Source organism: Cnephaeus nilssonii, assembly GCF_951640355.1.
Source record: "Cnephaeus nilssonii genome assembly, chromosome: 9".
NCBI classification, from domain to species: Eukaryota; Metazoa; Chordata; class Mammalia; order Chiroptera; family Vespertilionidae; genus Cnephaeus; species Cnephaeus nilssonii.
The window spans coordinates 8,367,362-8,394,244 of record NC_137080.1 but is presented as its reverse complement, the minus strand read 5'-3'; the positions used below and the strand labels follow the sequence as shown (position 1 = coordinate 8,394,244).

Sequence of the window (26,883 nt, the reverse complement as noted above, 5' to 3'; positions counted from 1 at the left end):
TCTAACTTCTCTTCCCTTGTTGAATGAATGCCAGCTGCTGTATTGTAGGTAAGATCATAGGTCTTTTACATGTATTATTGTTAAATCTTCAAAGCTACCCACTTTATAAGGTAGGCGCAGTGACCCACACTTTACTCATGAGAAAACAAAGAATTTAAGCAAGACCAGAGAGGGACTGTAATACACACACACACATACACACACACATACACACACACACACATACACACACACACACACACACACACTCACACTAAAGAAGCCCGTGGGCCCTGCCAGCGTGGCTCAGTGGTTGAGTGTCGACCTAAGAACCAGGAGGTCATGGTTCGATTCTCGGGTCAGGGCACATGCCCGGGTTGTGGGCTCCATCCCCAGTGTCGGGGGGATGCAGGAGGCAGCCAATCAATGACTCTCTCTCATTGATGTTTCTATCTCTCTCTCCCTCTCCCTTCCTCTCTGAAATCAAAAAAGTATATTAAAAAGAAAAAGAAGCCCTTAGAAGATCTGGCATTTGTAAATATGGCATTTGGTGAAGGGTTCATCTTAATACGCGGTACAGTGGTAGAGAGAAAAAAAATAAGAGGTCAAGACGAAGCTTATTTAAATCCGCGAGCAAAAGCAGATGAAGGCAGCTTTCCATTCCATACTGCTCAAATCGGTCATGACCGAGGAAGCCAAAGATTCTTGCTGTACCTGGTGGAGCTTTTCCTGAACAGTCGGAATGTTTGTCAGCAGGTCCGTCCACTGGCCGTCTATGTGTGACAGCTCGGAACGCAGGGCGGCCGTGTCCACTTTCTTCAAGCGAAGGAGCTGATTCCCAGTGCTCAGAACAGATGACTTCAGGGAAGATTTGGCATCCACTTCTTTAGAAAACTCCTGAAAGAAGGAGCAAAGTTCAAATCAGGATTAAAGAGCCTGACCTTTCCTTTCAGGAAAAAGAGACCAATTTATGACAAAAACAACTTTTCTTTACATCTTGAAGGGGAGTTATGGTAAGCATTGCAGAGAAAAAAACAAAAGCAGCCTACTCTCTCCCTGAATCAGAGCCAACAATGAAGCCACTACCCATAAACTCCTGAAAGAGGCGATGTTGAGCCCTGGTGTGCTGCATAATTATTCCACACAGAGTTCACACCATGGTTTCTCCAGAACTTGGTGTGTTAAGTTTACCCACTGACAGCTGGTTTCCTCTCTTCTCGTGCAGATCAGCCATCACCGATAGGCCTGTAAACAATACATGTGAGTCAAATGCTTTACACTCTTACCAGGAAAGCGTTCAGATGATCACGGACCATCTCCAGTTCCTGGGGGACGGTCACAGATTGCTGAGTCCAAAATTCCAGCCTGTCTTTTGCAGTCTGTAACCAGTGAACGAGCGCCGCGGACTCACTTTGGTATCTGTAAGTACATTGATGAGCCTATTAGGTAAACATCAATCCCTACTTTCTGCTAACCCATGTCACTCACCCATGTAATTTCATTTTTTAAAATGTTTATTGAATTTATTAGGGGTGGCATTGGTTACTCTAATTATATAGGTTTTGGTGTGCAATTCTATAACACATCATCTGTATTTTATATTGTGTGTTCACCACCCCAAGTCAAGTCTCCTTCCGTCACCATTTATGCTCCCTTTACCTTCTTCTGTCTCGCCCATCCCTCTTTCCCTCTGGTAATCACCATCCTGTTGGCTGTGACCCAATGCTAATCTTAAAGGAGGCATGATAGATTTGGGAGAATAATGCCCTATGTTCAAACTCTCAAATTCTTATCCTCTTAATATTTATGCTTGAAGCAAGTCAGTCTCTCCAAGTTTCAGCTTTCTCTTCTCTAAGCTGAAAATAAAAATGTATTTCCTCTATCCATTCATGTGGAGGCTATTCAGGCCATATCAGATGACTGTTATTAAAAGCTCTTGAAAATAAAGATGGCAGAGAAATAGAGTATTTCATTATGTAACACCACCCCCTCCACTTCTCTTGAATATTCCTCTTGTCCTTGAGAAACTTCATCTTCTCAAAACCACTCTCTCTTCTTTCCCTCTAAGGTTTTACTGTGACTACCCATGTGCAGTCAACAGGCGAGGAGGAGGTCAGCTCCAAGGTAAGGTACCCGCCTCCCTACCCACTTTAGATTACATGTTTATATGATTACACAAGAATCCAATTGGGGGCTTTGGGTTTGTCTTTATTTGCCAAACTATGTGATTCGTTCCTACAGGGACCATGATATCTTTTTCAAGTCCTGTACCCACTAACCTTATAAATACTCTTTAACACTAATCTAAAAAATAGTCCTTGTATTACCTGGTCCAGTGTTTCAATATCGTTTCCAACCTGTGAAGTTCCTTAGACACTTTGTTGGTACTATTTAGCCAGTGTTCTCCGAGCTGGTTCAGCTGGCTCTCCAGATCTGAGCAGCTAACGGACATCAGAAGGCGCTTCCCATCATCCAGCGCCTGATATAATTTGGGCTGGTATTCATTAAGGCTGGATTTCAAATGCTGAAATGATGAAAAATACCGGGTCAGAAGTTTGGATAATGCAATTTGTCTTTCTAAGGATCACAGTTTCTCTGGTACCCATATGTTCCCATTATCCTTAGCCAAACTTCAATTATTTGCACCCAAGTAACGTTGGAAACTTTGAGATGCTTCACCTACTACATCTAAGTATAGATGTCCTTACTTATTTATTTATTTTTTTGGTGGTGACTTTACATGCATGTAAGACTATCAAACTATAATTATTTCACCACATAAACTACAGGAAATGCCTGGTGGAAGCTGAGTTTTCAAGAGGAGTACTCTGTCATTAAAAAAAAAAACTGTTAATGCTCATAAAACAACTAACTATAATGTTTTCAAGATAGTGGGATATCAGGATAAACTACAGAAAATGCTTGGTGGAGGCTGAATTTTCAAAAGGAGCTGTCATTAAAAAAAGAAAAGAAAAGAAACCTTCCTATATTCTATTATAAAACAAACACTTAAAATTTATGTGCTTGCAACAACGTCAAGAGCTTGAAGTCAAAGTAAGAGTGCTTCATATTTGATTGCAAGTTTGTTTAGATTCTGTTAAAACCATGGGAGAGTTTCAGAAGGAAACATGGCAACTTCCCACACCGAGATGCCACGTGGACGCTGACCTGGTAGAGGGTGATCCGATCGATGAGCCTGTCCTCGCTCTCCTCCACCAGCCCCACGCTGGGGATGCTGCTCTCCACCCCCTCCAGCTGCCTGCGGAGCTCCTGCTGGTCCTCGTCCAGATGGGACCATGTCTGGAAACGCAACATCAGTCCATGAGCGAGAAGCCCTCATCAAGGAACAGCATTCCTCTTCGTGTGCAAACTATGCACTTGACAGATTCTCTTTGAAGTTCGGTCAGAGGGAGATGTCGATGTGGGGGGTTTGCTTTGGGAAGCAAAGGATGGCTCTGAAGCCAGGAATCAGATGGTGACCCAGAAAAGCATTATCAACGGCCTGTGGCATCTGCAACTAACTAGCAGCATGAGCAAGTTACTAAACGAGCATGGACAAGACACTCAACTTCTCCGAACCTCATTTTTATCATTTAAACATGGGAATCATAATATCTATGTAGTCCATTTGGAGGGTTAAATAGAATAATGTATGCATTATGCCTGGAACACAGTAAGCATTTGATTACCCAGTTTTCATTCTTTACCCCGGTAATGATGAATGCATGATTTAACTAGAAGGAATGGGCCTGTTTACTTCACGTAGGAAGTGAACTAAATACATTACACTTGCAAATTTAAAAAAGCACGGACATTTAAGAAATATGAACATATAGCATAGGCATTCTACTAAGGAGAACGCTCAAGTGACTTTTTTCTAAATTCAGATTTTTATTTTGTTTTAAATTGGGAAGTCTTTTTGCCAATCACTTGAAGTTCATTTCAATAGCAAAGGTCAGCTGTTTTTCAGCCCGCCTCTCAAACCCCATACCTTATCCTGCCCAGTGTGGAGGCAGTGCCCATGCAGCTGCCTCTGAGTGTGGGGAAGGCTTTATCAGAATGCAAACTGGAAACTCAGTGGGGGCAAGGCAACATGTGATGCTGCTTCTTCTCAGAGTTCTGAGATTACAGGAGGCAAATCGCAGGAATAACCGTGCCCGGCCTGCATGGGCTGCTCGGCAGCAGGGGCTCTGCTGTAGGGGAGGGCGCTGCCTCAAGGGTCTCACCTCCAGAATGTACTCCAGCTCCACGCCCCTTTTGTGAGCCCCTTTCAGGACCGCTGAGGCCTGCGCCATCACTTCTGCGTGCAGTTGCGTTTCCTGCAGGGCTGCAAAGCTGATTATCTTTCTGAAGAGTGTCTCAGTCAAAATCATGTGGGATTCCAGACCCTGGAAGTATTCCTGAAATTTTTCAAGTAGAAAGAGGTCAGCGACTCATTCATGTACTACCATCGGATAACATTGCTTCACATGGGAAAGCTGATGGTACGCAGCTGATATGAGTAACACTGTTCCATCGCTGCTGGCCTCCACCTTACCCCAGCGGAGGCAGGGGCTCCAGCCTCCTGACTGGCCTCTCTTGTTCCCCTACCATGAGCATCTACACACGGCTATGCCCTACACAGAGCCCTTCAGATGTAACCAGCCTCTGCTCTCCGAATCCTTCATCCCTGCAGTCTGGACTTCCTTACTGTCCTGACCCGCCTCTCACTAATTCCACCATCCAAACTGGCCTCCCTTGTCCCTCACACACCTTAGCTCCCATTCCCCATCTGGGCCTCTGTTTATACTCCTTACTCACCTGACACACTCACAACTTCCTCCCTCTATGGTTGGGCGTGAGTGGTGTTATGTATTCTAAATTTCCCTCAGATTATACCTACATACAACGAAACTGTAGACCTTGCACAACCCTACAAATGTGTTTTGAACTGTTCCTTTTTCTGCGTTCAAGGGCCCAGAGGCAGGAGATAGGGTTTATCCCACTTCCTGTTCCCAGCACCACAGGTAGAACTGAAGGACCGAGAATCTATATACAGTAATATTTAGTGTGTGCTACATGCCAGGTACTCTATCGGCACTTGACTAACTCATTTACTCCTTACAACTCTTTGAGGCAGGCAGATTTATTTCCCATTTTACAGATGGGGACACTGCACGGTCCAGTCTATGTAACTTGCCCAAGGTCACTGCCGAGCTAGCTCCCCCTCAGAAAATGCTCTGGTCAGGAGAAGATATAACCATCTTTTTAAATCAACCATCAATTATTATATCATCGAAGCTTAAAGTTGGAAGAGAACTTGGACGTCACAGAGCTCAAATTCATGGGAAGCTGAAATTCCCTTTACAACCCCATCTCCCCCTGACAGCCTTGGATGGGTTTCTCGTGGCCAGGAGGGCTGTCAGTTCAAGGCAACTTACTCCTTTCAGCGTTCTTCATCTATGGAGCTTAATTTCTCTGTTATTTATAGTCATTGATCCTAGTCTCTCCTCTGGAATAACTCAGGAGATTATTTTATTATTAGGGTCAAAGATTTGAGAAAAACCAGCTGTGAACTTTAAAGCAGTGTTTTCAAAGCCAAATGATAAGGCCTTAATAAATCACAAAGTTTTGGACAAAAACCTCTGGGAAAAATAGCAAGAAGTCTAATAGTAAAAAAAAAAAAAAAAAAAAAAAAAAAAAAAAAATCTACCTTGAGAAGCCACCAGAGAGCTACATGATAGAATATTAACCATCTGTAACCCAATGGGATTTTGAAAGTTTTCCTATAGGAACTTCCAGGAGCCTTTGAGTTTGGGGTTCTGAACTGGCAAAATTGCTCTTTCTGCAATTATTGCTAATCATGCAAGAGTTACCCTTGTGTGTGCATTAAACGGGCATGGCTGAATTAAGGAGCAGGGTCTAATTTGAACTTGGTACGGCACAGACTGCTGGAGCAATCGCAGGCCTACCAAGTTTGATTATGTAGCAAAAGGACCTGTTGTCCCCAGAAGGAAACTCTTGCGGCCACAGCCACTAAAGGAGCGTGTGTTTAAGGCCATAAGAGCCGGGCGCCACAGGTGAGAGAAAGAAACCCATTCCCAGAGCAGAGCGAGGAGTCCTTGGCCAGGCAGAGAGAACACCCAGAACTAGACGAACAAATGGGCATAAAAAACACAAAGGAAAGTAGCAGGTAAGAAGGAAGCGGGGCTCCTTTGAAGAGGGTCCCTGAGTTTCCCAGTTTATGGGGTGAGAAAGCCTGGCTGATGCTGTGAGGAAGGGATACTTAAAATCACTGCTGAGGTTGGTATTCTTTTTTAACTGATAACATTATAGAGCATAGCCTCTGTAATCGTTCTGTGCTACTGAATGCCAGTGGGTTTGCGTACACATGCGTTTACCCTTTTAAAGATTCACGTATACAAGTAGGAGCTCCTAAAAGATTGAAAATACTGGGTTTTACTCAATATTTATCAGTCAGTGAGACTATGCTTGCACAAGTACATTCTCCCTCTCCCTCTCCCTCTCTACCTTATGTTTGTCAAGGAGCTGTTGGACTTCCTCTTTGGAAGACACGATCATTTTCTGGTCGCCTGCCATCTTCTCTTGTCCAGTTTCCAGCAGGTCGGCCAGATCTTGCAGGGCCCTTTCGTACTGACTCTTGAGTGCGAGGTTCTGGTTCAGTCCACTCCGCCGGGAGCCAATGGTCATCATCAGTTCATCATACATGTCCTTAGAAGCAGAGACAGCAGCATTCACTCAAGTGATGTTGAGGCTCCTCTCTAAAATTACATTACCCACCAAACCCACAACCCAAGGACGCGCCTGTAGGTGTCTGCCGATGGTGATGCTCTGTGTATCGGGCATCCGTCCGCCTGCCTTACTCAGAATCCTCACTTCAAAAACTTCTTTCAAAAAAGATAAGCTAGCCCAGTGGTGCGGCTCGGTGGTTGAGCATCGACCTATGAACCCGGAGGTCATGGTTTAATTACTGGTCAGGGCATGTGCCCAGGTGTGGGCTGGATCCCCAGTGTGGGGCATGTGGGAAGCAACTGTCTCATCATTGATGTTTCTATCTCTCTCTCCCTCTCCTTCCTCTCTGAAATCAATAAAAACATAATTTTTTTAAAAAAGCTAATTTTTTTAACATTACAAAGGATATACAAAAACATTGCCTAGAAATGACACATGGGGTAGACTTAACCAGTCTTCTTGGAATGTCAGTGTTTGTGGTGAGATGTGGGATCAAAAATTGTTCATGGAGGTGAAGGGAAATGCCCCAGAAAATGTAATTCTGATTTTTATAATGTTCTCAATATGCATATACTTTTAGAGTAATCGAATATAGTATCTTTAACATTTCGGATACTAATTAATAATCGGATTTGGGACTATTCTCCAAATAAAGAGCTTGAGAAGCAGAAGCATTTACTGGGAGCTGGAAGACTTAAAGACTTGAAAAGGCCATGTTTTTGCCAAATGTGGTGAAATAAATAAATATCTTAACTGGAAAGGCATTTTAGGAGATGATGATACACCAAACACAGAATTTATTTGAGCCATATGGACCTGATTAATGTGCCATGTGAAGGTTTAGAGGCCAACAGTGTCCGAGCTGGAAAGTTCAACTCTAATGGCTGTTTACAGCCCTGACGTTGGATCTTACACCTGACGTTAACCATTGTCAGATACTGTCTGGAAAGGACAGAGTTGGGGGCAGTAGGCTCATGGCATTGCGAAATGTTAGATAGTGGGGTGAGATACTTAAAATAAAAATGCTCTTGTAAAAATAAGAGCTATTTTATATTCTTGAAAGGAAGGACCTGTGAGCCTGGACTGGATTCATGCTAGTACTTCTTCAACGGTCTGTAATAGGCGTGCAGAGCAAATGTATGCGTATGTGTCACCATGCACATTTTTTTCCTAATGCAACTTAACTATGTTGCTCATCAAAGGCTAAATTTTTGCTGGTGTAATATCCCAGGCTCGGCCTACCACCGTGATAGCAGATTCTTGCGTTAAGTGCCTATCCAGGAAAGCAAGTAACCCCAAGTTGCCCTCTGCTCCTGAGTGAGGCCAGAAGGTCTGTGTAGATTTCAGCTTCCTCCTGGTTTAAATTTTTTGTTTTGTTTTGGAACTGACACAGTGTCTGATGAAAACCACTCTTTAAATACAGAGTAGATCTCCCTTTCTTAACTTTTCTAGGTTGCACTGATAATAATTACATTTTCTACAGTAAAAAAATAATATAGCACAGCTAAACTACACCACAGTGGTCAGCCATCGGAATAATAACAAATGATTTAAAAAAATTTTTTAGAAGCTTGGGAATACAATTTTTTTATTGCATTAAATATAGTAAAAATTTCAGAAGACTTTCTAAGAGTTACTTGGAAGAAAGATTAGAACTTAAATGATCTGAATTTTATAGAGAAAAACCCAGAAAATAGAGCAAATACTTTTTTCTTGCGTTCTAGTTAGGATGCATCATTGAATGCTATTGGTAGAAAATCATACCTGGAGTTTGGAGAGTTCTTGCAGAGCAGGCTGCTCAATCTGCAACTTGTCGCCACGCTTTTTTAATTCAGCAATTCCTGCATCCAATTCCTTCAGCCCATCTTCAGCCTGCTGTATTGCCTAGGTAAAATTTATGATATTTCATCAAAACTCCCATGAATAATTTCCCACAAAAAGTATGACTACCGTGTCTCCTTATTTATTCCTCTTCTGTCCACATAAAACAATACAGCCAACAAAACTCATTGCAATACAACATAAAAGCCATGGTCACATGATGTGGGAAAGAGAAGAAGGCCCTTTATTATGCTACAGATCAGCTATATTAAAGGTGAGGAGGTAAGAGGGACTGAGAATGGAGGGTTGGTAGAACAACACCTTCCTCAAAGAAAGAAAAATTCATGAGTAGTGCCACCCCAAAAAGAAGCATGATGTATGACATTAGAAAAAGGTAACTGCCTGGGATTGTCTACGGGGGTGGGGGGGGGGGGGGCGGGTAGGGAACCTTTTTCCTGCCAAGGGCCATTTAGATATTTATAATGTCACTCTCGGGCCATACAAAATTATCAACTTAAAAATTAGCCTGCTGTATTGGGCCAAACATTTAATTAACTCACCCCTAATGCCTTGGCAGGGCCAGAACAAATGATTTCATGGGCCTTATATGGCCCGGGGGATGGCTATTCCCACCCCTGGTGTAGGGAATCATGTTCTGGTTTCCTGAAGTGCAGTTCTGAGCATCTTTGAAAACATGTGACTGCATGGTTTCCCCAAGAAGCAGAAAATCACACAATTGACAAGTATTACGGCGGCTGCTAGTGCTAAGCCTTGTCTTCCCAGGGCGAGGTGTGTAGAGACAGAACAAGATCTCATCCGGGCCTTCCAGGAGCTAACCGTCTGGTTAGGAAGCCAGAATAACATGGGACAGCAAAACCATTATGTACTAAATAAACTTGACACAAGCTGTCCCTGTAAGAGCACTTTGGAAACTGGAGATCCCAGTGAGTCCTGGAGCAGAATGAGTAGGCTTTTGGAAGAAATGCAACCTCGGTTGCCCTTGAAGAATGAAAAGAACATGAATTCCAGATGGCAGATAAAAAACATGTGCCCTGTTTTCTTTCCTGAATCCCCACTACCACCATAGCAAATGTTTTGTTCGCTTGTTTTTGGGTGTGTGTTTCCCCCCTCCCCCCCAATATATCTACAAGAACAAAGCAGAAGGAAAGAAGACCATACCAAGAAAATTGTGGAAGCTGGAAATCAGAATGATAGATGATAATTGACTTAAGACATTCTAAGAAAGCTGAATCCTAGTCCAGCAGGGGATCTTCATCCCCAAGTTTATAGCCACAGGAGTCTCTGGCACTCTGATGAAGTGGGTGCTGAATAAGGAGCATTGGTGAGAAGCTCTTTAAAGAGAAGTTAAGCCCAGCTGGTGTGGCTCAGTGGTTGAGTGTTGACCTATGAACCAGGAGGTCATGGTTCAATTCCCAGTCAGGTTACATGCTTGGGTTGCGGTCTCAATCCCCAACAGGGGGTGTGCAGGAGGCAGCCGATCAATGATTCTCTATCATCATTGATGTTTCTACCTCTCTTTCCCTCTCCCTTCTTCTCTGAAACAATAAAAATACATATTTTATTTTTAAAAAAGAGAGAAGTTAAATTCCCAGATCTCTTTCTCATTCCACACTGCCCCTTCCCTTCCCTGGTGAAAGGTGGAACACTGATTTTCTGGAAAAGGTAAAAAACAAATAGTCTCTGGACTGAGAGGCACCGGACACAGTTGTGGGATAAAGTGAATGCCCACTGAATGGTGAATGTGGAGTCCCTGCGTCTTCTAGAGAATGGCAGCCAGAGAGGAAGGAGGAAAAATATGAAAAGATCAATAGAAACACCTAAAAGTTTGACACAAGGATTCTCCAACAAACAGCCCACACAGACCCCCTGCAGTAGATCTCAACATTGTCAAGCCTTATCCGCCCATCATAGTTGCCACTTTGCTGTTTAGTCAGCAAAGGATTTCCTGAGAAATGCCTCCAACATGAAAGACAGAAACCCAAATAAGCAAACAAACAAAAGTAACCAATTATACAGGAAAAATAAAACTTCAATGAACAAATAATACGCCCAGAGAGATTATAAAGGATAACGCATCCATTAAAAAAACAAATAAACAGGCCCTGGCCGGTGTGGCTCAGCTCATTGGGCGTTGTCACACTCAACAAAAGGTTGCTGGTTTGATTCCCATCGGGGCACATGCCTAGATTGGGGGCTCCCTCCCTGGTAGGGGATATGTAGAAGGCAGCTGATCAACGATGGGAACCCTGCCTCCTGACCATGGCACTGTCGTGCCAGCCCTCTGGAAGGAGGATCTGGCCCCCACGCTTATTCTCACCGTCCAACATCCCCAGCGGTTTCCCACTGCCAGTTCCCAAGGGGAGATAGCCAGTGTGTATTTCATGTACATCCAGCCACATTCATTTTCAGTTCCCACTTCTGTCTCTGCGTGTGCTTCATAACACAGTACTTGCTTACAGTTTATAAATGACTAAATATTCATGTATTTGTGGTATGTGCTTGTTCAACTAGTGAGGTGTGCGATCAATGAAGTTCAGACACCAGTGATTTATAGACTAAAGCCCAAATTCTCTGACACGCAATAGCCCTAACTACAAGGTGCCTCCAATGTTCTCATCCAGCCTTATTTCCCCTCAATCACATTGACTCATCGTAAGTTCAGCTAACAAGGGCCACTCACTTTCCTCCTGTGGAGCTTTGCCTTTGTGCTTGGTGTCCCTTTCCGTGGATACCTTTCTTCCGGTCCCTGTGTGTCCCAACTCCTAAGTCCAGTTCCGATTTCCCTTTGTAGACTCTTCCCTGACCTCACCCCTCGGGAGGCAACCTACCCCTCCTCCGAATGTCCACAGTGCTCCTCTGTGCCGCCACCGGGGCAGTCTGACTTCCTGCCCAGGTCACTGACATTCACGCCTAATCTCATTGTTAGGGGACACACTTCTTCAGGTCAGCAGCTGTCACTGCCACCTTTTCCCAGCTCACATTTCCCAGTTCCGTGAAAGCCTAAGTGAGGGAGTCAGTGTAACCTGGCCAGTGATTCAAATCCAGCTCTCACAAACAAAACATGTGACAAACAAAGATGCCGCAGTAAGCCATAAATCTTGCGCAGATTATTTGACATTTCACAGTAAATCCGATCGGCTCTAGGCGTTAGCTCTTCTGGAAAAAGGCAGCTGTAAATACCTCTATTTGCTCCGCCACGGGCTGTTCAAACACATTGGCCAGTTTCTGCAGAAGCATGTATTTGCTGTCAGCCAGCGATGTACACAGCACCTTCAGATCATTCTAGGGGGTGAGAAATAGGAAGACTTAACATGTGCACCGGGGAATTCAAATGGTTATAAACATAACACACGCTCTTAGAAATAACATAGAGGTGTGGGAACTTTATGTCCAGAGAAATCAATGCTGTTCTAGGGGAAGGTAAACTGGTAACAATTTACTTTAAATGCTAAATTTGACTTTTGAATAATCGTTACACAAATCATTCCCAACAGAATATACAAGGAGGCAAGGCATACAAATAAAAAAGCAATACCGGTCACCCTGAACTTCTTGTTATGTCTGAAATAAATGTGCACATTTAAACATCTCAGCAGAAATATTACACTAATGACTTCTATCTAGTAAAACAACCTATTGATGTTACCCTGATTTGGCAAGAAAATAAAATTCCTAAGAATAATATGATTCCTTTCTTCCTCTCTCCTCTCCTCTCTCTCCCTCACTTCCTGCTTTTCCCTAGTTTCAAAGAATGTGCACAAGCTTATAAAAAGCCATCCAGAAGTTTAGAAAAGAACTATGTTCATGATGACCAAAGACATATTAAGAGAAAACACCAAAAGACCTTAGCCACGCCTTTTGTCCACAAACATTACTCACTTAAACGTCCAAATATGCCCTGGCCGGTAGCTCAGTTGGTTAGAGCAGCATCCTGATAGGCAAGGTTCGGGTTCAATCCCCGGTTTCTCTTTCTCTCTCTCTCTCTCTCTCTCTCTCTCTCTCTCTCTCTCTCTCTCTCCCTCCCCCCCACCCCCATCCCTCAAAAAAAAATCAATAAAAAAGTTCAAGTATTTATATTGAGTTAGAGTTGCACAAAAATCAAATAGCTACCAGAATTTTGGTATTCAGTTCTAAAGGGAATAATGAACTGGAACAAAGCTGGAATGATAAAATGTTTAATCCTGCCCTTCCCCTCCCAATATCAGCAAATCCCTTATTGGTTGGCAAATGTGTCCGATGGGCTGGGTGTCCATCACAGGGTGAAGTTGATCACATCCTCTTCACTGGGGGCAAGTCAGATACAAGTGTCTGTCTACAAGTTGAAAAATTCTGGCCATCTCACCAGGAGAAGGACAATCATAGCAAGGAAGAAAAATCAACTTTCATCACCACACAAAATGTCAGGCTAGCCCTAGCTGGTTTGGCTCAGTGGATAGAGCATTGGCCTGTGGACTGAAGGGTCCCAGGTTTGATTCTGGTCAAGGGCACATGCCTGAGTTGTGGGCTTGATCCCCAGTAGGGGGTGTGCAGGAGGCAGCCGATCAATGATTCTCTCTCATTGATGTTTCTCTCTCCATCTCTCTTTCTCTGTGAAATCAATAAAAATATATTCAAAATAACAACTACAACAACAACAAAAACCAAAATGTCAGGCTAAAAAGCAAAATCGTGAGTGGATTGTGCAGTAAATTATAATTTTTTTTTAAAAAGCAATGAACAGGAGAATTAGAAAGAAGCATAATGATTCTAAAAGGCAATAGCTGTCACTAACCCAAACCCAAACCAATCTGCAAGCCTAGTAGTAGACTAAATAGGAAAATGTAATAACAGCACTGGAAAACTGGTGCTAGAAACAAGGGTTTTGCTTATGAGATGTGATATTGTTTGCAGTACCACAAAACCCTATGAGGCAGTCAGTAGCGTGTGATTTAAGAGTTGTGGACAGGAAGGCTCTGAGAGGCAGCTAAGGTTATAGAGCAGTAGGTAACAATGCCAGAATTTGAACTCAAGGGGACTGGCTTTGGAGACTTTCTTTCTTCTTTCTTTCTTTCTTTCTTTCTTTCTTTCTTTCTTTCTTTCTTTCTTTCTTCTTTCTTTTTAAATATATTTTATTGATTTCAGAGAGGGAGAGATAGAAATATCAATGATGAGAGAGAATCATTGATCAGCTGCCTCCTGCACTCCCAACACTGGGGATCGAAGCCCACAACCCAAGCACGTGCCCTGACCGGGAATTGAAAAGTGACCTCCTGGTTCACAAGTCGATGCTCAACCACTGAGCCATGCTGGCCAGGCCGGAGACCGTTCTTTTATTATTTTTTTAATATATTTTTATTTCACAGAGGAAGGGAGAAAGAGAGAGAGTTAGAAAAATCGATGAGAGAGACACATTTATTGGCTGCCTCTTGCACACCCCCTACTGGGGATGGAGCCCAAACCCTGGCATGTGCCCTGACAGAGAATTGAAACCAGGACCTCTTGGTCCTTGGGGCGAAGCTCAATCCACAGAGCCACACCAGCTGGGCTGGAGACTTTGTTCTTAATTTTTGCTCTTTTGACTGCAAAATGAATATTAGAACAAAGCTTAGCTATTAGGGATCTTGTGAAGATTAAAAACAAGACTACATGTGAAAATATTTTGTAAATAAAAAAAATGATACACAAATGTTTGTGGTAATTTTACTTTGTAGTTTTAAGAATGTAAATGACCTGAAGGCAGTGGTAATTTGTCCCTCTAGAACAATCATTTAATTGAGGCAGGCGGCCCGCTGGCCGCGAGTTTGACATGCTTGCTCTAGATATTCATGTATTTGTGGTATGTGCTTATACCCAGAAAATTCCTCGTGTCTTGGCTAATGCTACATTTGCCACGGCCCTTACACCAGAAGATATATACCCAGAAAATTCCTTGTGTCTTGGCTAATGCTACATTTATTTAACATTTTACAGTATTTTTTAAATAAAAAATTTTACATAAAACTCTTGGCCCTAATCACAGATATCCATTTTATAAAACTTCTATGTCTGTCAAAAATAAAATTCAATTAAAACTTACGTATTCCCAAAGGGAACTTTTTATTAGGAATGAAAATCAACATTAAACCGTTATCAGCTACTTTTGCATTTGCTGAAATTTATAGTCATAGGAAAAGTTTTATAAGCACACAGTTATTCAGTTGGCAACAGTTTCCAGTCTGGAGCTTAAAGGCAGTCAGCCTGAGGAGTGAGGACTGGGAAGTAATGCAATATGTTTGAACGCAGGTGGAACTAATTAGGCCACAGTCACTTGCAGTGGGCCTGGGTACTGGAGTCCCGGCTTCGCTCTGTATTACAGCCCTGCCTACATATTTCTTTGGTTATATGTTTTAAACATCACTATTATCAACTGGAAATTGTAATTATACTGTGCTATAAATATGACTTTTATTGGATGAATTTAAATTCCTATTCAGCCCTTAGTGTAGTTAGCAGCTTTTCCCGAGTTCCATTTCTGGGAGAATGAAACTCAGTTTTCTAATCTGAGTTCAATCCCCTAGTTTTTCTGTAATGTTCTTGCTCCTCATTGTTCATTTGAAGAAATAAAATAGGTCTTGGTATATCATACCTCAATCAGACATCCTGTTTAGGACACCCTCCCTGACTTCTGCTTAGAGCAAACTAATAACTCTTTGCGTGGAGGATGGGCAAACAACTCTTGACAACGTCTTACCTGGAAATTTAGTACTTGCTGAAGTCTTTCCTTCATCTGATGACATCGCTGATCTACTACTGAGTCTAACAAGGATAACCTCCCCAAAAGACACCCCAAAGTGTCTTCAATAACATCGCGGTTATCACTATTCTCCGGAAATGCTTGGGAAAACAAGTTCTTGTTCTTATCCATTTCTTCAGACATTTCCTTAATATCTTTGGCAAGTGTCTAGGGTTGATCAAAAAGAAGACCATTTGAATGTTTAGAGCTAGGAATCTATATACAAATCAAGTCTTTACCCCCTTAGGGAGTCAAGTGCTTTGTAATGCCATACACTCACAGGCATAGGCTGGCAAACTTACCTCTTGGTTGAAGAGGCAAGTCTCGGTTTCTTCTGGTGTAAGGGCCGTGGCAAAAAGTAAACGTTCTTCAACATCATCCAGCCACGTAGAGGTAGCCGAAACTCCATCATATAACTTCTGTTCTAAGTGAATGTTCTGCCTCTTTGTCCCTCCGCCCTGGAAAAAGAAGTGGAAGAAGGAATTAATTACAGTGTTTTGAGAAATCAAAGAAAATTACCAAGATAAGACTTTGGAGTTTAGGGTCATTCACTAGGGTTGGGTCTCAAGAGTTCGTGCCCAGGGGTGGGAAGCCTCACGAAGACCAAGATCCATGAGCAAACTCAGAGCGCAGCCTTACCTGGGATGAGACCTCCTCAAAGGCCTGGTTCAACCCATCCAGCAAAGACGTCACTGCAGATTTATCGTGGGCTGGCCCGTCGCCTTTGTACAGTGGCACGCCAGCCAGGAGCCGATTTGGCCTGCTGAAAAGCTGCAGACAAACAGGGGCGGCTTATGTAAGAGCACATGTACTGTGTCCAGGTTCCTCAGATCCAAAGGGAAGTCCTAGAATGTACTCCGTTCATGCCACTGCCGTGGAATGGCCCAGGTGAGTGCTAGCCCAGGACACAGGACTAGTTTCTATTGTCAAAAGCCTGCTGGGCCATGGCTGCGGTGAGCATCGCAGGCTTGCCTGGGTTCTGGCCTCACTCACTAGCTCTCCAAGGTGTCCATTCCTCTGACTCTCTGGCTTCTGCTTGGAGCAAACCAATAGCTATTTATCTGGAACCTTCTGTTGCTATATTCAATTCCATTGGGTGTGGCTTGATTGACTGAGCCAAGTCCAACATCACTCAGTACTTACCCATCTTGCAAACCATCCTGCACCTGGTTTACAGGAGCAATTCCAGCTGACCACTGGCTTCCCCTGTCTTTTAGAACCACCGAAGTCCCCATAGTGTCTCATTAAGGTTTTCTGAAACTATTAAATACTAGAAGTAGCGAGGAAAAATAAGATGACTTGACAATTTAGTCTAGATTTTTGGAATTTCTTTTATCCTAGACGTATATACATCCCTAATTTACATCCATAATTTTCAAAGTCGTAAAAAAGGGGGAGACACAATTTAATGATTTATGCTAATTAGTGGTCAGGCATGGATTATCTTTGAGGAAAAAAAATGGTACCTAGAAATCAAATTTTCACATATAAACATGTAATTCCCAGAGGAAATGTGAAATGGGCTTGTTAAAAAAATGTAGGAAAAATAATTTGTTTCGTGCCTTATTTTGCATTGAAAATGAAAATATAGAGGACTGTACAGTTATACTGTCTCAGCCATGCTGTGCATCTTCTATAAGAGTGAGTACAGAAGAGAGAAACGTGCGGTACCACTTGCTCTTGTTCCTGCTCCAGGGCATCCCGCAGCAGCCTCTGCTTGGCACTGACTTCCTGCTGGAGGCTTTCCCACTTCATCCGCATCTGGCCTTCAGCAGGGGCCTTCTCTCCTTCCATCCCCAACTCCTGGGATGACACAGCAGGTTTTTCACTATTAGAAGAATAAACAATCTAAGTTTACCATGTGGTCAAAAAGGTGATCACTTATTGCGTGCACGAGCTGTGGCCTCTAAAATTAGAACCATATTACTTTAGTTATTAGCTCACACTTCAAAAAAAAATAAATTTTAAAAAATGTGAGACTAACCATCAACAAATATAGGATCATGCAACCAGGGCCACAATGATCATTTAAAAATACATTGAAAATAGCTCAACATTAAAGATAAAAATAATTTGGGATCAGAAAGTATATGGATTTGTATTCTTTGACGATTAGCCCACACATTAATTAAAAACCATAAAAATGCTACTTGGTCTCTGCGAGTTTTTACCCCGAGTGCAAAGGCCAGTTTTAAGATGTGGATTAGGGTTCAGGACATGAGAGGAAGGCACCTGCACCTCATCCTTCAGGACAGGCAGCCGTGTGCATCTGAGGATGACTGTGGCTCTTAGGGAGACACAGAGCTGAGTTTTAAATCCCTGCACCATATGCTGTACACCTGAAACTAATATAATATTGAATGTCAACTAATTAACAAACATTAACAATAAATGTACATCAGCCCGGCCAGCATGGTTCAGTGCTTGAGTGTCCACTTATGAGCCAGGAGGTCACGGTTCGATTCCCAGTCAGGGCACATGCCCGAGTTGTGGGCTAGATCCCCAGTGTGGGGCGTGCAGGAGGCAGCCAATCAATGATTCTCTTTCATCATTGATGTTTCTCTCTCTCTCTCCTTCTCCCTTCCTCTCTGAAATCAATAAAAAATATGTTTAAAAAAATAAAAAAAAAAGAAATGCACATTTGATTTGTGACATTCACAACTTTCACAACCCCTCTGTGAAGAAGATAGGCCCTTCTTATTCTAATTCCACAGAGGAGCAAAGCAGGGCTCAGAGCTGAGTTACTTTTCCATGGTGACAGCAGTTGAACTAGAATAAAATCCAGACCTCCCTCAAAACAGAGGGATCATTCCTCTCTACTGCAGCTCCTTTCCTTTCCGACCCTTAGACTCAAGTCTTCAACTTGGAAATTGCCCAACTTCCTTAACTTTTCTTCTAATACTTTACTCTTCTGTGTATAAGACTTTCCTTCTCCACTCTACAACAGGACTCAAAGCTCCATGAGTTTGCATGCAGAAATTACAAAAACAGATCCTCAAGAAAAATCAACATCTTTCGTAGGCAGAATGTGGAGGGAAGATAAGTTCTTACAGGGAAAATGTTTTGCAGTTAGATATTCAGAAAGAAACATCATTTTGTAATGTGTTTCTTATTTGATTTTTTCCGCTATTTGACTTTTAAAAAACGAATTCATGTATCTTCTCTGGACAGATATGCTGAGCATACAGAAAAGAAGACAAATGAGTTAGCCCTCAGACTCCCTAGCTGTACTTATGCTGCACAATAAAATATTCAAAATGCAAGTAAATTATATATCCTAAAGAGAAAAAAATGATTAAAATTTTGCAGGTGTTTAAAATAAAAGTTTGATTGACATGTTTGCATTTCTTCAGACGTTAGGGAATCAGTGACCAGAAGAGAAAGAGCGTGTGGAAACCTACCCAGCACCGCCAGAGGTCTCTGCCGCTGAGTGCTGGGTGAGGATTTCCTCTCCACGACTGGCTACTGACCGCAGGAGGCTCTTCTGCTCTGCTAACTGCTGCTCCAGCTCCTGCTCCAGGAAAAGAACAAACACACAGCTTGTGACTTCATGAGTATCATCTGCAATCATGCTTCTATGTCTACAACAGCCTCGGAGAACTCGTGCAGCACATGTTTAAGTTTGCACGTTGCATAAAAGGTGTGGTTGAGGGAAAGGCTCACACATCTCTCTGAACTACTCTACAGCTTTCGTGGCTTTGATAAAAGACCTGAAAAATCTTGGAGAGAAAAAAAAAAAAATCAATGGAAAATTAACATTTTGCTGGGCAATGGTGCCCTCAAGTGGTACAACATGAACTTTCAATTTTCAAAATGAATACTGCCTTTTGCCCAGCTGAGATCCGTCCTTGAGAGCAGCTGTTCTTTAATTCCCCACTTACTTGATAAATTTGATTATCAATGGATTATTTTACTTTTTCATATTTTGTGATAAGTGCCTTTGCTCTTTGAAAAAATAATATAATATGCCCAATTCATAAAGTTAAGGTATCAATGAGGAATCATTCTTATTCATCACAGCTCATTATTTTCACTAGGCAATAATTTGCAATCCAATGTTGTGATGGTATCTACTTGAAAGTAGAAAATAAATTACATTTATTTAAAAAACATGTAACTCAGACTTTCACCAATTCTCAGAGGCCTTTCTGAGGTTTTTATTATACAAAATAGTCTAAAATTGGGGCAAGTCTGAAAATAGAGCAGATAATCTTGATAAGGCAGATGTTAATTGTTACATTACTTGTAAAGCTTTTCTTAAAAGAATAGACTTTAAAATGACCAAGCACAAAAATAGAGAATAAAACAAATAAACAAACAAAACCACAGAAAAAGGCAAGAGCATTCCAGTGGTCACGAGGAAATATGCTGGACCATTTAGCCCGGTCTCTGCGAAGAGCAGGCAAAGGCGCATTCTGTCTTCAGAACACAAGAAACTTGGCCTTCTAAGCGTTTCTCTCCGGTGTGTGCTTGGCACACCTGCAGGCTAGAGAGAGGGTAGGAGATGCTTTACTTTTTGTTGCTGGAGACTGTTCTGCCGCTGGAGGGCCCATGTGGAGCGAGCCTGGGCCAGCCAGTCCTGGACGCCAGGCCTCTGGGCACCAGCTGGGTCACCGTCGCTCTCCTCCTTCTCCTGTGCTGCTCCCTGGGTTTAAGGAGACAGAAATCAAGAGTCAGACCACCCACAGGAAAGCCCTGACCCCAGCGGAGTGGAGGTGTGGTCTCAATAACACCAAAGCGGCTCCATTGGGATGTGAAACCATGTTTTTTAAAAAATGGCCCTAGCTGGTTTGGCTCAGTGGAAAGAGCGTTGGCCTGTGTACTGAAGGGTACTGGGTTCGATTCCAGTCAAGGGCACATGCCTGGGTTGTGGGCTCGATCCCCAGTGTGGGGCGGGCAGGAGACAGCCAATGATTCTCTCTCATCATTGATGTTTCCATCTCTCTCTCTCTCTCTTTCTCTCTCTCTCTCTCTCTCTCTCTCTCTCTCTCTCTCTCTCTCTCTCTCTCTCCCTTCCTCTCTGAAATCAATAAAAATATATTTTAAAAAATGGTAACACAAAACCCATTGAACTTACGGCATTTGTAGGAGGGAGAACAATAAATAGATGATTATACTCAGACATATTTGAGGGCAAAAATGCTTACTTAGAAGCTGGACTTTTTAGCTGACTGATGTGGTCACCAGACATTATTCCAGAATATTTTCCAGAAGAACATAGTAACTCTAGATCTCACTTCCTCTACTAACACCACCAGGACCAGACCCCACTGCCATTCGCTGCCACCACTGGCTTCGACGAAGGAGAAAGACAGCCCTAGCTGGTTTGGGTCAGTGGGCTGCAGACTGAAAGATCCCGGGTTCGATTCCGGTCAAGGGCACACACCCGGGTTGTGGGCTCGATCCCCAGTAAGGGGTGTGCAGGAGGCAGCCGATCAATGATCCTATTTCATAATTGATGTTTCTATATCTGTCTTCTTCTCCCTTCCCCTCTGAAATAAATAAAAATATACATTAAAAGGTAAATAAATAAATAAATAAATAAATAAATAAATAAATAAGGAGAAAGACCAATATAATTCTGAATTATCTGGTAGGAATGTATCCTTTCTGCTTGCTTGTTCTGATGAGATTTGCAAGGCCCTAAGCTACTCATATCAGAATGGGATTCCTTCTGACTGAGAGATTTTTCTGCTCACCTATGTGTATATGTCAGAGGATAAATTGCACAATTTGAATATAGCTCATTCACTAAGTACTTCCTAAGTACGTAGGCATTGTTCTAGGCATTGGGGGTATTTTTCTCAAGAAGGAGCCAGACAGGGGCCCTACTGGGGAGACAAACAATAAGCCAGTAAGAGAAGGTAAGAGCCACAGAGAACAGGAAACCAGATGATGGACAGAGAGTGATGGGGAAAGGTTTCTGAAGCAGCTCCGAGCAGGCATCCTCAGAGACAGTTCCACAGAGCACAGACCGTGGCCAAGGCAGGCCGAGGGCCCTGCAGGCCTGGGATGGCAGAGCAAAGGCGGGGAAGGAAGGGACGTGGCATCTCATAGAGAGAGCACAGGGAAGGACCCAGTGTGGCTGGAGCAGGGTGGGGGCGGGGAGGTGATAGAGTTCATTTCACAGAGGAGTGGGCCTGCTGGCTAGTGGAGCTGCTGCTGCTGAACATTGGTTCTTTGCTGACTTTGATCACAGAATGGGATCCAGCCACGTGGGTTCATCCCACCTGAGTGACCACAAAGCCCCTTACCTCCTCTTATTTTCTTTTTTTTATATATTTTATTGATTTTGTACAGAGAGGAAGGGAGAGGGATAGAGAGTTAGAATCATCGATGAGAGAGAAACATCGATCAGCTGCCTCCTGCACACCCCACACTGGGGATGTGCCCGCAACCCAGGTACATGCCCTTGACCAGAATCGAACCTGGGACCCTTCAGTCCGCAGGCCGACGCTCCATCCACTGAGCCAAACCGGCTTCGGCTCCTCTTATTTTCAGAATGTCACTAACTATTGTGAATGGGGGGAAAAGGGAATCCTAGAAAGTTACCTCACAGGGTGCTTTGATCATAGATTCCTACCTGGGCCATTCGGGGTGGGAAGTCACTCCCCAGGGACATCTTTGCCTTAGGCAAGCCCTGCCCATTGTCTCTGTGCATTCAGGTTAACACACCTTTGGCATCATCCCTGCCACCCTCAGGAGAGCCCATCATCTATTCACTATCCCCTAACCCAGTCCCCCTTGCTTTTCCCACCTCCATGTCAGCTTTCTTCTTTCCCCTCCTTCATTTCAAACGCTTAAATGAAACTTACTCTCCCGAGCATTTGAGATCTGCTCCCCCCATTTGTGGTCAGTTTGGCTCAAATAAACTCATAAAAGTTCTCTACAGGTTTGCACGTTTCTTACGTAGACACTATTACAGGGAAATAGACAGTGTCTGTTTATCTTTCTACTCATTAAAATCCCATTATTAAATTGTAAAACGTTTGAGATGATCAACTTGGCAAAGTTGTTTTCAGTGCTTGAAGTGAAATAAATGGAAGGAAACAAGAAAACAGTGAAACCTACAGGGAAATGTTATCCATAATCTTTTCCCAGATTCTTCCTTTAAGATGATCCAGCTTCACAGCCAGAGAACGTGGTGTAGATAGAACAATGCCTCCAGTCTGAAATATGCCATCTCCATGGTGCAGGGCCTTCGGGATGGGTGCTTAGGGACACCCCACTGAGGATATTCCCACTCCTGCAGGAGAGCCTCCCACAGAAAAACAGTGACCTTCCTGCAGGTGGGGGTGTGGGCTGAACGGACACTCTTCCAGGACTAACGCCCAGACATTTCTACAGGAAGCAGATGCTCTCCATCTGAGAAGGCACCACTGACCCAGAATTCGCTCTGAGAGACCCGGGACCTCCCGGCAAGGATGAGGCAGTGGGTCCACAGGGACCCAGAGAGTCAGTGTAGGAGGCTGAACACTGTCCCCAATCAGAGCCGCTCCAGCTGATGGAACAGAGGTCAAAGCCATGACCTGCTGTCTCTCTTGGGTGGGATCCTGTCACCTCCTCCTGCTCCGCTCTTAGAAAAGTTCGTTTTCAGAGCTGAAGACTCACATGATAACTTCTCTGTTCACCACCCCATCCTTCTAACCCAGGTCACGCCTGTCTGACAGCGCTGTCCTTCCAAAGCCCTCGCGCCAAATGTGCGCTTAGGAAAAGGACAGCAGCAGCGCCAGGTCTAAGGACAGCGCAGTCACTGCCCAAGCACACACACGTGTTCAGGTTCTAAGACAGGCTAGACCACCAGTCATGTTTGACTAACTGAACCCACAGCTTTAGAGAAGAGGGAATTAGGCCACCTGAGGGCAGATGCCTCGTCTGTATTTTCTAGGTGGTTAGGTTGGTTTTTCAGTCGGTGGGTTTTTCTCTGACCGATATAGTCATTTTGAAACATAACCCTTGGACCACAGGAGGCAAAAGAAAGGATGGAGAATCCAGCCCAGATTTCCTTCCCTCCCCCCTTGGGATGAGCAGGCAAGGACAGAGGGATGAGATAACAGCAGTCGCTGTCTCTGAGGTTGGATAGCAGTTCTCTCTCTTAGCCAGGGACTAGGAAGTAAGCGACTTCGGTCCCCAGAGTCCCCTGTGGGCGGAGCTACATAGCTGTTTATTTTGGAAATACTAGAACAGTAACTGCTTTTGCCAGGAACATTCCTTGGAAGATTAGTGAGGACTGGAGAATGCTAAACATTAAATAAAGCATTTCTTTATAAAGCATTTAATTATTTATATAGGGCTAACTCACTGCTCCCTGGGTGGGAAATAACGTGTGAAATGACCTCAGCTTCTTGCAAAGAAAAGATAACGTAACTCAAGAGATATTATCATATGCCAGTAAGTCTGTGTCCCTTCACACAAAGAAAGAACCCATGGGGGAGGGGGAGCTAAAGAGGTTGGTATTCATTGATACAAACAGAAGTCCAATTAGTTAAAGAGCATGGCCTGAATAGCGATGGCCGCTGTATAGATAAGTAGCTCTGAGAAATGAAGTGCTTAAGGCCCCACGCGAGCTAGGAAGCTATTCCAGTCCTCCTGACTCTCGCCAACCCCAACTGAACGGTCCTCCTACATTCCATGGAAGATTTCTTTCCCGCCAACAGCCCTTAGTTGATCTCAGATCAATTCTGAACTTTCTACACGAAGGGGAACGATCCTTTTCATGGCAATAATAATACACACAGCGCTCCTTTTAGTCCTATACCTGGAAAAAGAATCTCTTCAAAAAGGTCTAATTACTTAAAAAAAAAAAAAAAAACAATAAGCCATCAAAATGTTACATGCTGGAAACTCATTAGATGAAAGATGGTAAATGTATAAGTATTTTAAAAATGAACAATGACTAATTTCAAGGCAGTCAAATAGCTTGCACAGCAGTATCCCCAGGATAGCTTACACCCGCAGGCTGCATCAGGGCTTGACTCAATGTGCAGACCCTCTGTGGCCGGGGCAGCACCTGCCAGGTGTGAGCAGCACGGGTGGCTGTCAGCACGTGCAGCCCCGCCCAGACCAGTCTAGCCTTCGAGCATTCAGCAGGGGCTCCTCACAAAGAATGTGTTTTGCAAACTGTTAGTTGTTGTTATTCATTATTATACTCTACTGTGATTTGAGTACCTACTGTGAACGTTACCCGCCTTAACATCCTCAGAATATTTTAAAGCTAAATACTATTACTATCCCCATTTACAGATGAGAAAACTGATCTGTAAGAAAGGGAAGTTCCAGGATCTCGCCCCAGGTGTCTGGTGAATACCCGGTGGGACCAGGCTAGGGGGACGTTAGAACAGCAGTTCCTAAGTGACGCCCAAGAACCACCTCTGCCACCTGGATATGCTGTATTGGGCACACAAATTATTTTTAAATTTTAGAATTAAATTTTTCAAATTGGAAGATATAAATTTTAAATATAAATCCTCATTTCCTTTCTCTGGAAGATGTAGCTATGCTGACTGTAAATTCTTGTGTGCTGAGAGCTGGAGCCCACAGCTGCTCCTCAGATGCTTGCCAAGGTCCTGGCTGGACCTGCTTCACGAGTTCACCTCTCCAGGCCCGAGGCCCTGGGATGTGTGCCCGTTTAATCCCTCATGTGCCTGTGGACCAATCCGGCTGCGCCTTCCATTCCTACCCGCCTCAGGGGGCAGGGCCCAGCTGGAGCTTCATAAATGAGAGCTATCCCAGATATGAAACCATCGCTTCTAATAGTTTTCTATTGATTAGGTGTGATGTTTTCAGTCATAGAATCATGCAATTAACAGAGAACTGAAGCTATGTAGGTTAGTCTGAAAAAATCATTACACTGAGAAAAATAAGCAATCACAGTGAATGTCCAATGAATTCCCACCACGACTTTTGTGGCCTATCCCCTGCCAGCATCTGCACTCAAATAGGAGTGTCTCCTTCCCTCCTGATACTGGATCCTATCTTCTCCCTCCTACACAAGTTGGTTCTTGCAATCTCACTTCTTTTTCATCAGTTTTTCCTCCACTGAGTAACAGTGGAACCTCGTTTCTTGAACTTAATTCATTCCAGGAGGCTGTTTGAGAAGCGATTTATTAAAAAACTGAATCATTTTCCCCCATCCTATATAATAAGAGAGGAATATGCTAATTATCCATTACACTGTGAGGCGTAATGACTGACCACGTAAGGACCGGATCATGGATCTGCAGGAGGGTGGGGCAGCGAACTACAAGCGGGCGGTGGAGAGCTACAGGAGGGGGAAGGGCAGCAAGCAAGTGGGAGGCAGAGAGCTACAGGAGGAGGAAGGACAGCAAGCTATGAGGGATGGGGGGCAGCGGGGGAGCTACAGGAGGGTGGCAGCGACCTTCTGGCGCACGGATTCGAGCGCAGGGCTACTAGTTAGAAATAATATAAATTGAATTAATCCATTCCAGACCCCCAAATGATTCCGATTCAACCTTTCTTATACACCTGTCTAATGTACTGTTTAATATATAAATAAACACTTTTTTTCTTAAATTTATTGAACCATCCCTTACTAGTCTTGAAGGAATTTTTCAGATATCACTGCCTTGGGAATGCTATCACCAGCTAATTGCTTTTCCTTTATTCAATCAATAATGATTTTCCTACCTATTCAATTGTCTGTGATTGCTGGACAGTAACAGTATGAAAGTTGCATGGGGAGAAATCTGAGTATAAGTGTTTTAGTGTTCTCTTATATGGATCTGGAGAAAGATTAATATATAAACTTAGAATTTATTAGATATGCATGGTAAAAAGTAGAGGGTAAAAAAGCAAAGGAAAGCCCTTAGACAGTGAAAACAAAGGTTAAAAAGGAGAAAAATAATAGGAAGAGCAGAAAAAATAGAAAACAAAAAGTAGGGTAATGGAAGTTTAAACATATCAGTAAGCATAATAAATATAAATGGACTAAACCTACCCTTTAAAAATAATGGATTTTCTGATTAAATAAAATATTTCAAACCAACAAAATATAGCTAAATGCTCTTTATAAGAAGCAAATCTACAACATAAGAACACAGAAAAGGTAAAATCAAAGGAAAGTAAAAATATAAACTAGGCAAATATTATCCACCAAAAACTCTCTAGTAATATAAAACAAAAATCACTATAAAAGAAGGTTAAGGTCTCTACATGATAGTAAAAATGTTTAATTCACCTGGAATATATGACAAGCCTAAAGTTGTGGGTCCTAAATAAAAGTCTAGGTATATCTGAAAAGTAGAATGTAGGAGGAATAAAAGAAAAATGTGAAAATGTTATAGGATATCTTAATTTATGAACCATGTTTACATTTTTTTAAATTGTACATTTGCTAGATTTTGCTATTTCTTTCTTTTCCTACACTGCAACCTTCAGGTGTACAGATTTAAACCGTCCTTATAAAGCCTACTTGAAAATCTATGCCAAAGTTTGTGTAATGCAGGTATGTACATAAGTAAGTATCACTCCCCACCTTTTCCTTTATAGAGACAGGCTCAGAAAAGGCATGTCAGCAATGCACCAGGATTCGGCTGTCCTTGCAGCGTCGCCGCACCATC

The 26,883-nt window shown here is 43.0% G+C and overlaps 1 protein-coding gene across 10 annotated transcripts in view; it reads right to left on the bottom strand.

The window, feature by feature from the left end:
- Window positions 1–26,883, bottom strand: part of SYNE1 (spectrin repeat containing nuclear envelope protein 1) — a gene marked incomplete at its 5' end in the record, with an annotated part of 384,290 nt that overhangs the window by 91,285 nt on the left and 266,122 nt on the right. For 9 of the 10 annotated variants that reach the window (XM_079780696.1, XM_079780700.1, XM_079780701.1 and 6 more), the window contains 14 exons: window positions 694–876; window positions 1,266–1,398; window positions 2,307–2,503; window positions 3,148–3,279; window positions 4,206–4,379; window positions 6,490–6,690; window positions 8,476–8,595; window positions 11,734–11,835; window positions 15,263–15,472; window positions 15,607–15,762; window positions 15,944–16,075; window positions 16,976–17,132; window positions 18,706–18,815; window positions 19,818–19,949. In XM_079780696.1, coding sequence (XP_079636822.1) covers window positions 694–876; window positions 1,266–1,398; window positions 2,307–2,503; window positions 3,148–3,279; window positions 4,206–4,379; window positions 6,490–6,690; window positions 8,476–8,595; window positions 11,734–11,835; window positions 15,263–15,472; window positions 15,607–15,762; window positions 15,944–16,075; window positions 16,976–17,132; window positions 18,706–18,815; window positions 19,818–19,949 — 2,139 coding nt within the window. The remainder of the gene's footprint in view (window positions 1–693; window positions 877–1,265; window positions 1,399–2,306; window positions 2,504–3,147; window positions 3,280–4,205; window positions 4,380–6,489; window positions 6,691–8,475; window positions 8,596–11,733; window positions 11,836–15,262; window positions 15,473–15,606; window positions 15,763–15,943; window positions 16,076–16,975; window positions 17,133–18,705; window positions 18,816–19,817; window positions 19,950–26,883) is intronic. The other variant, XM_079780705.1, reaches the window with a different exon arrangement.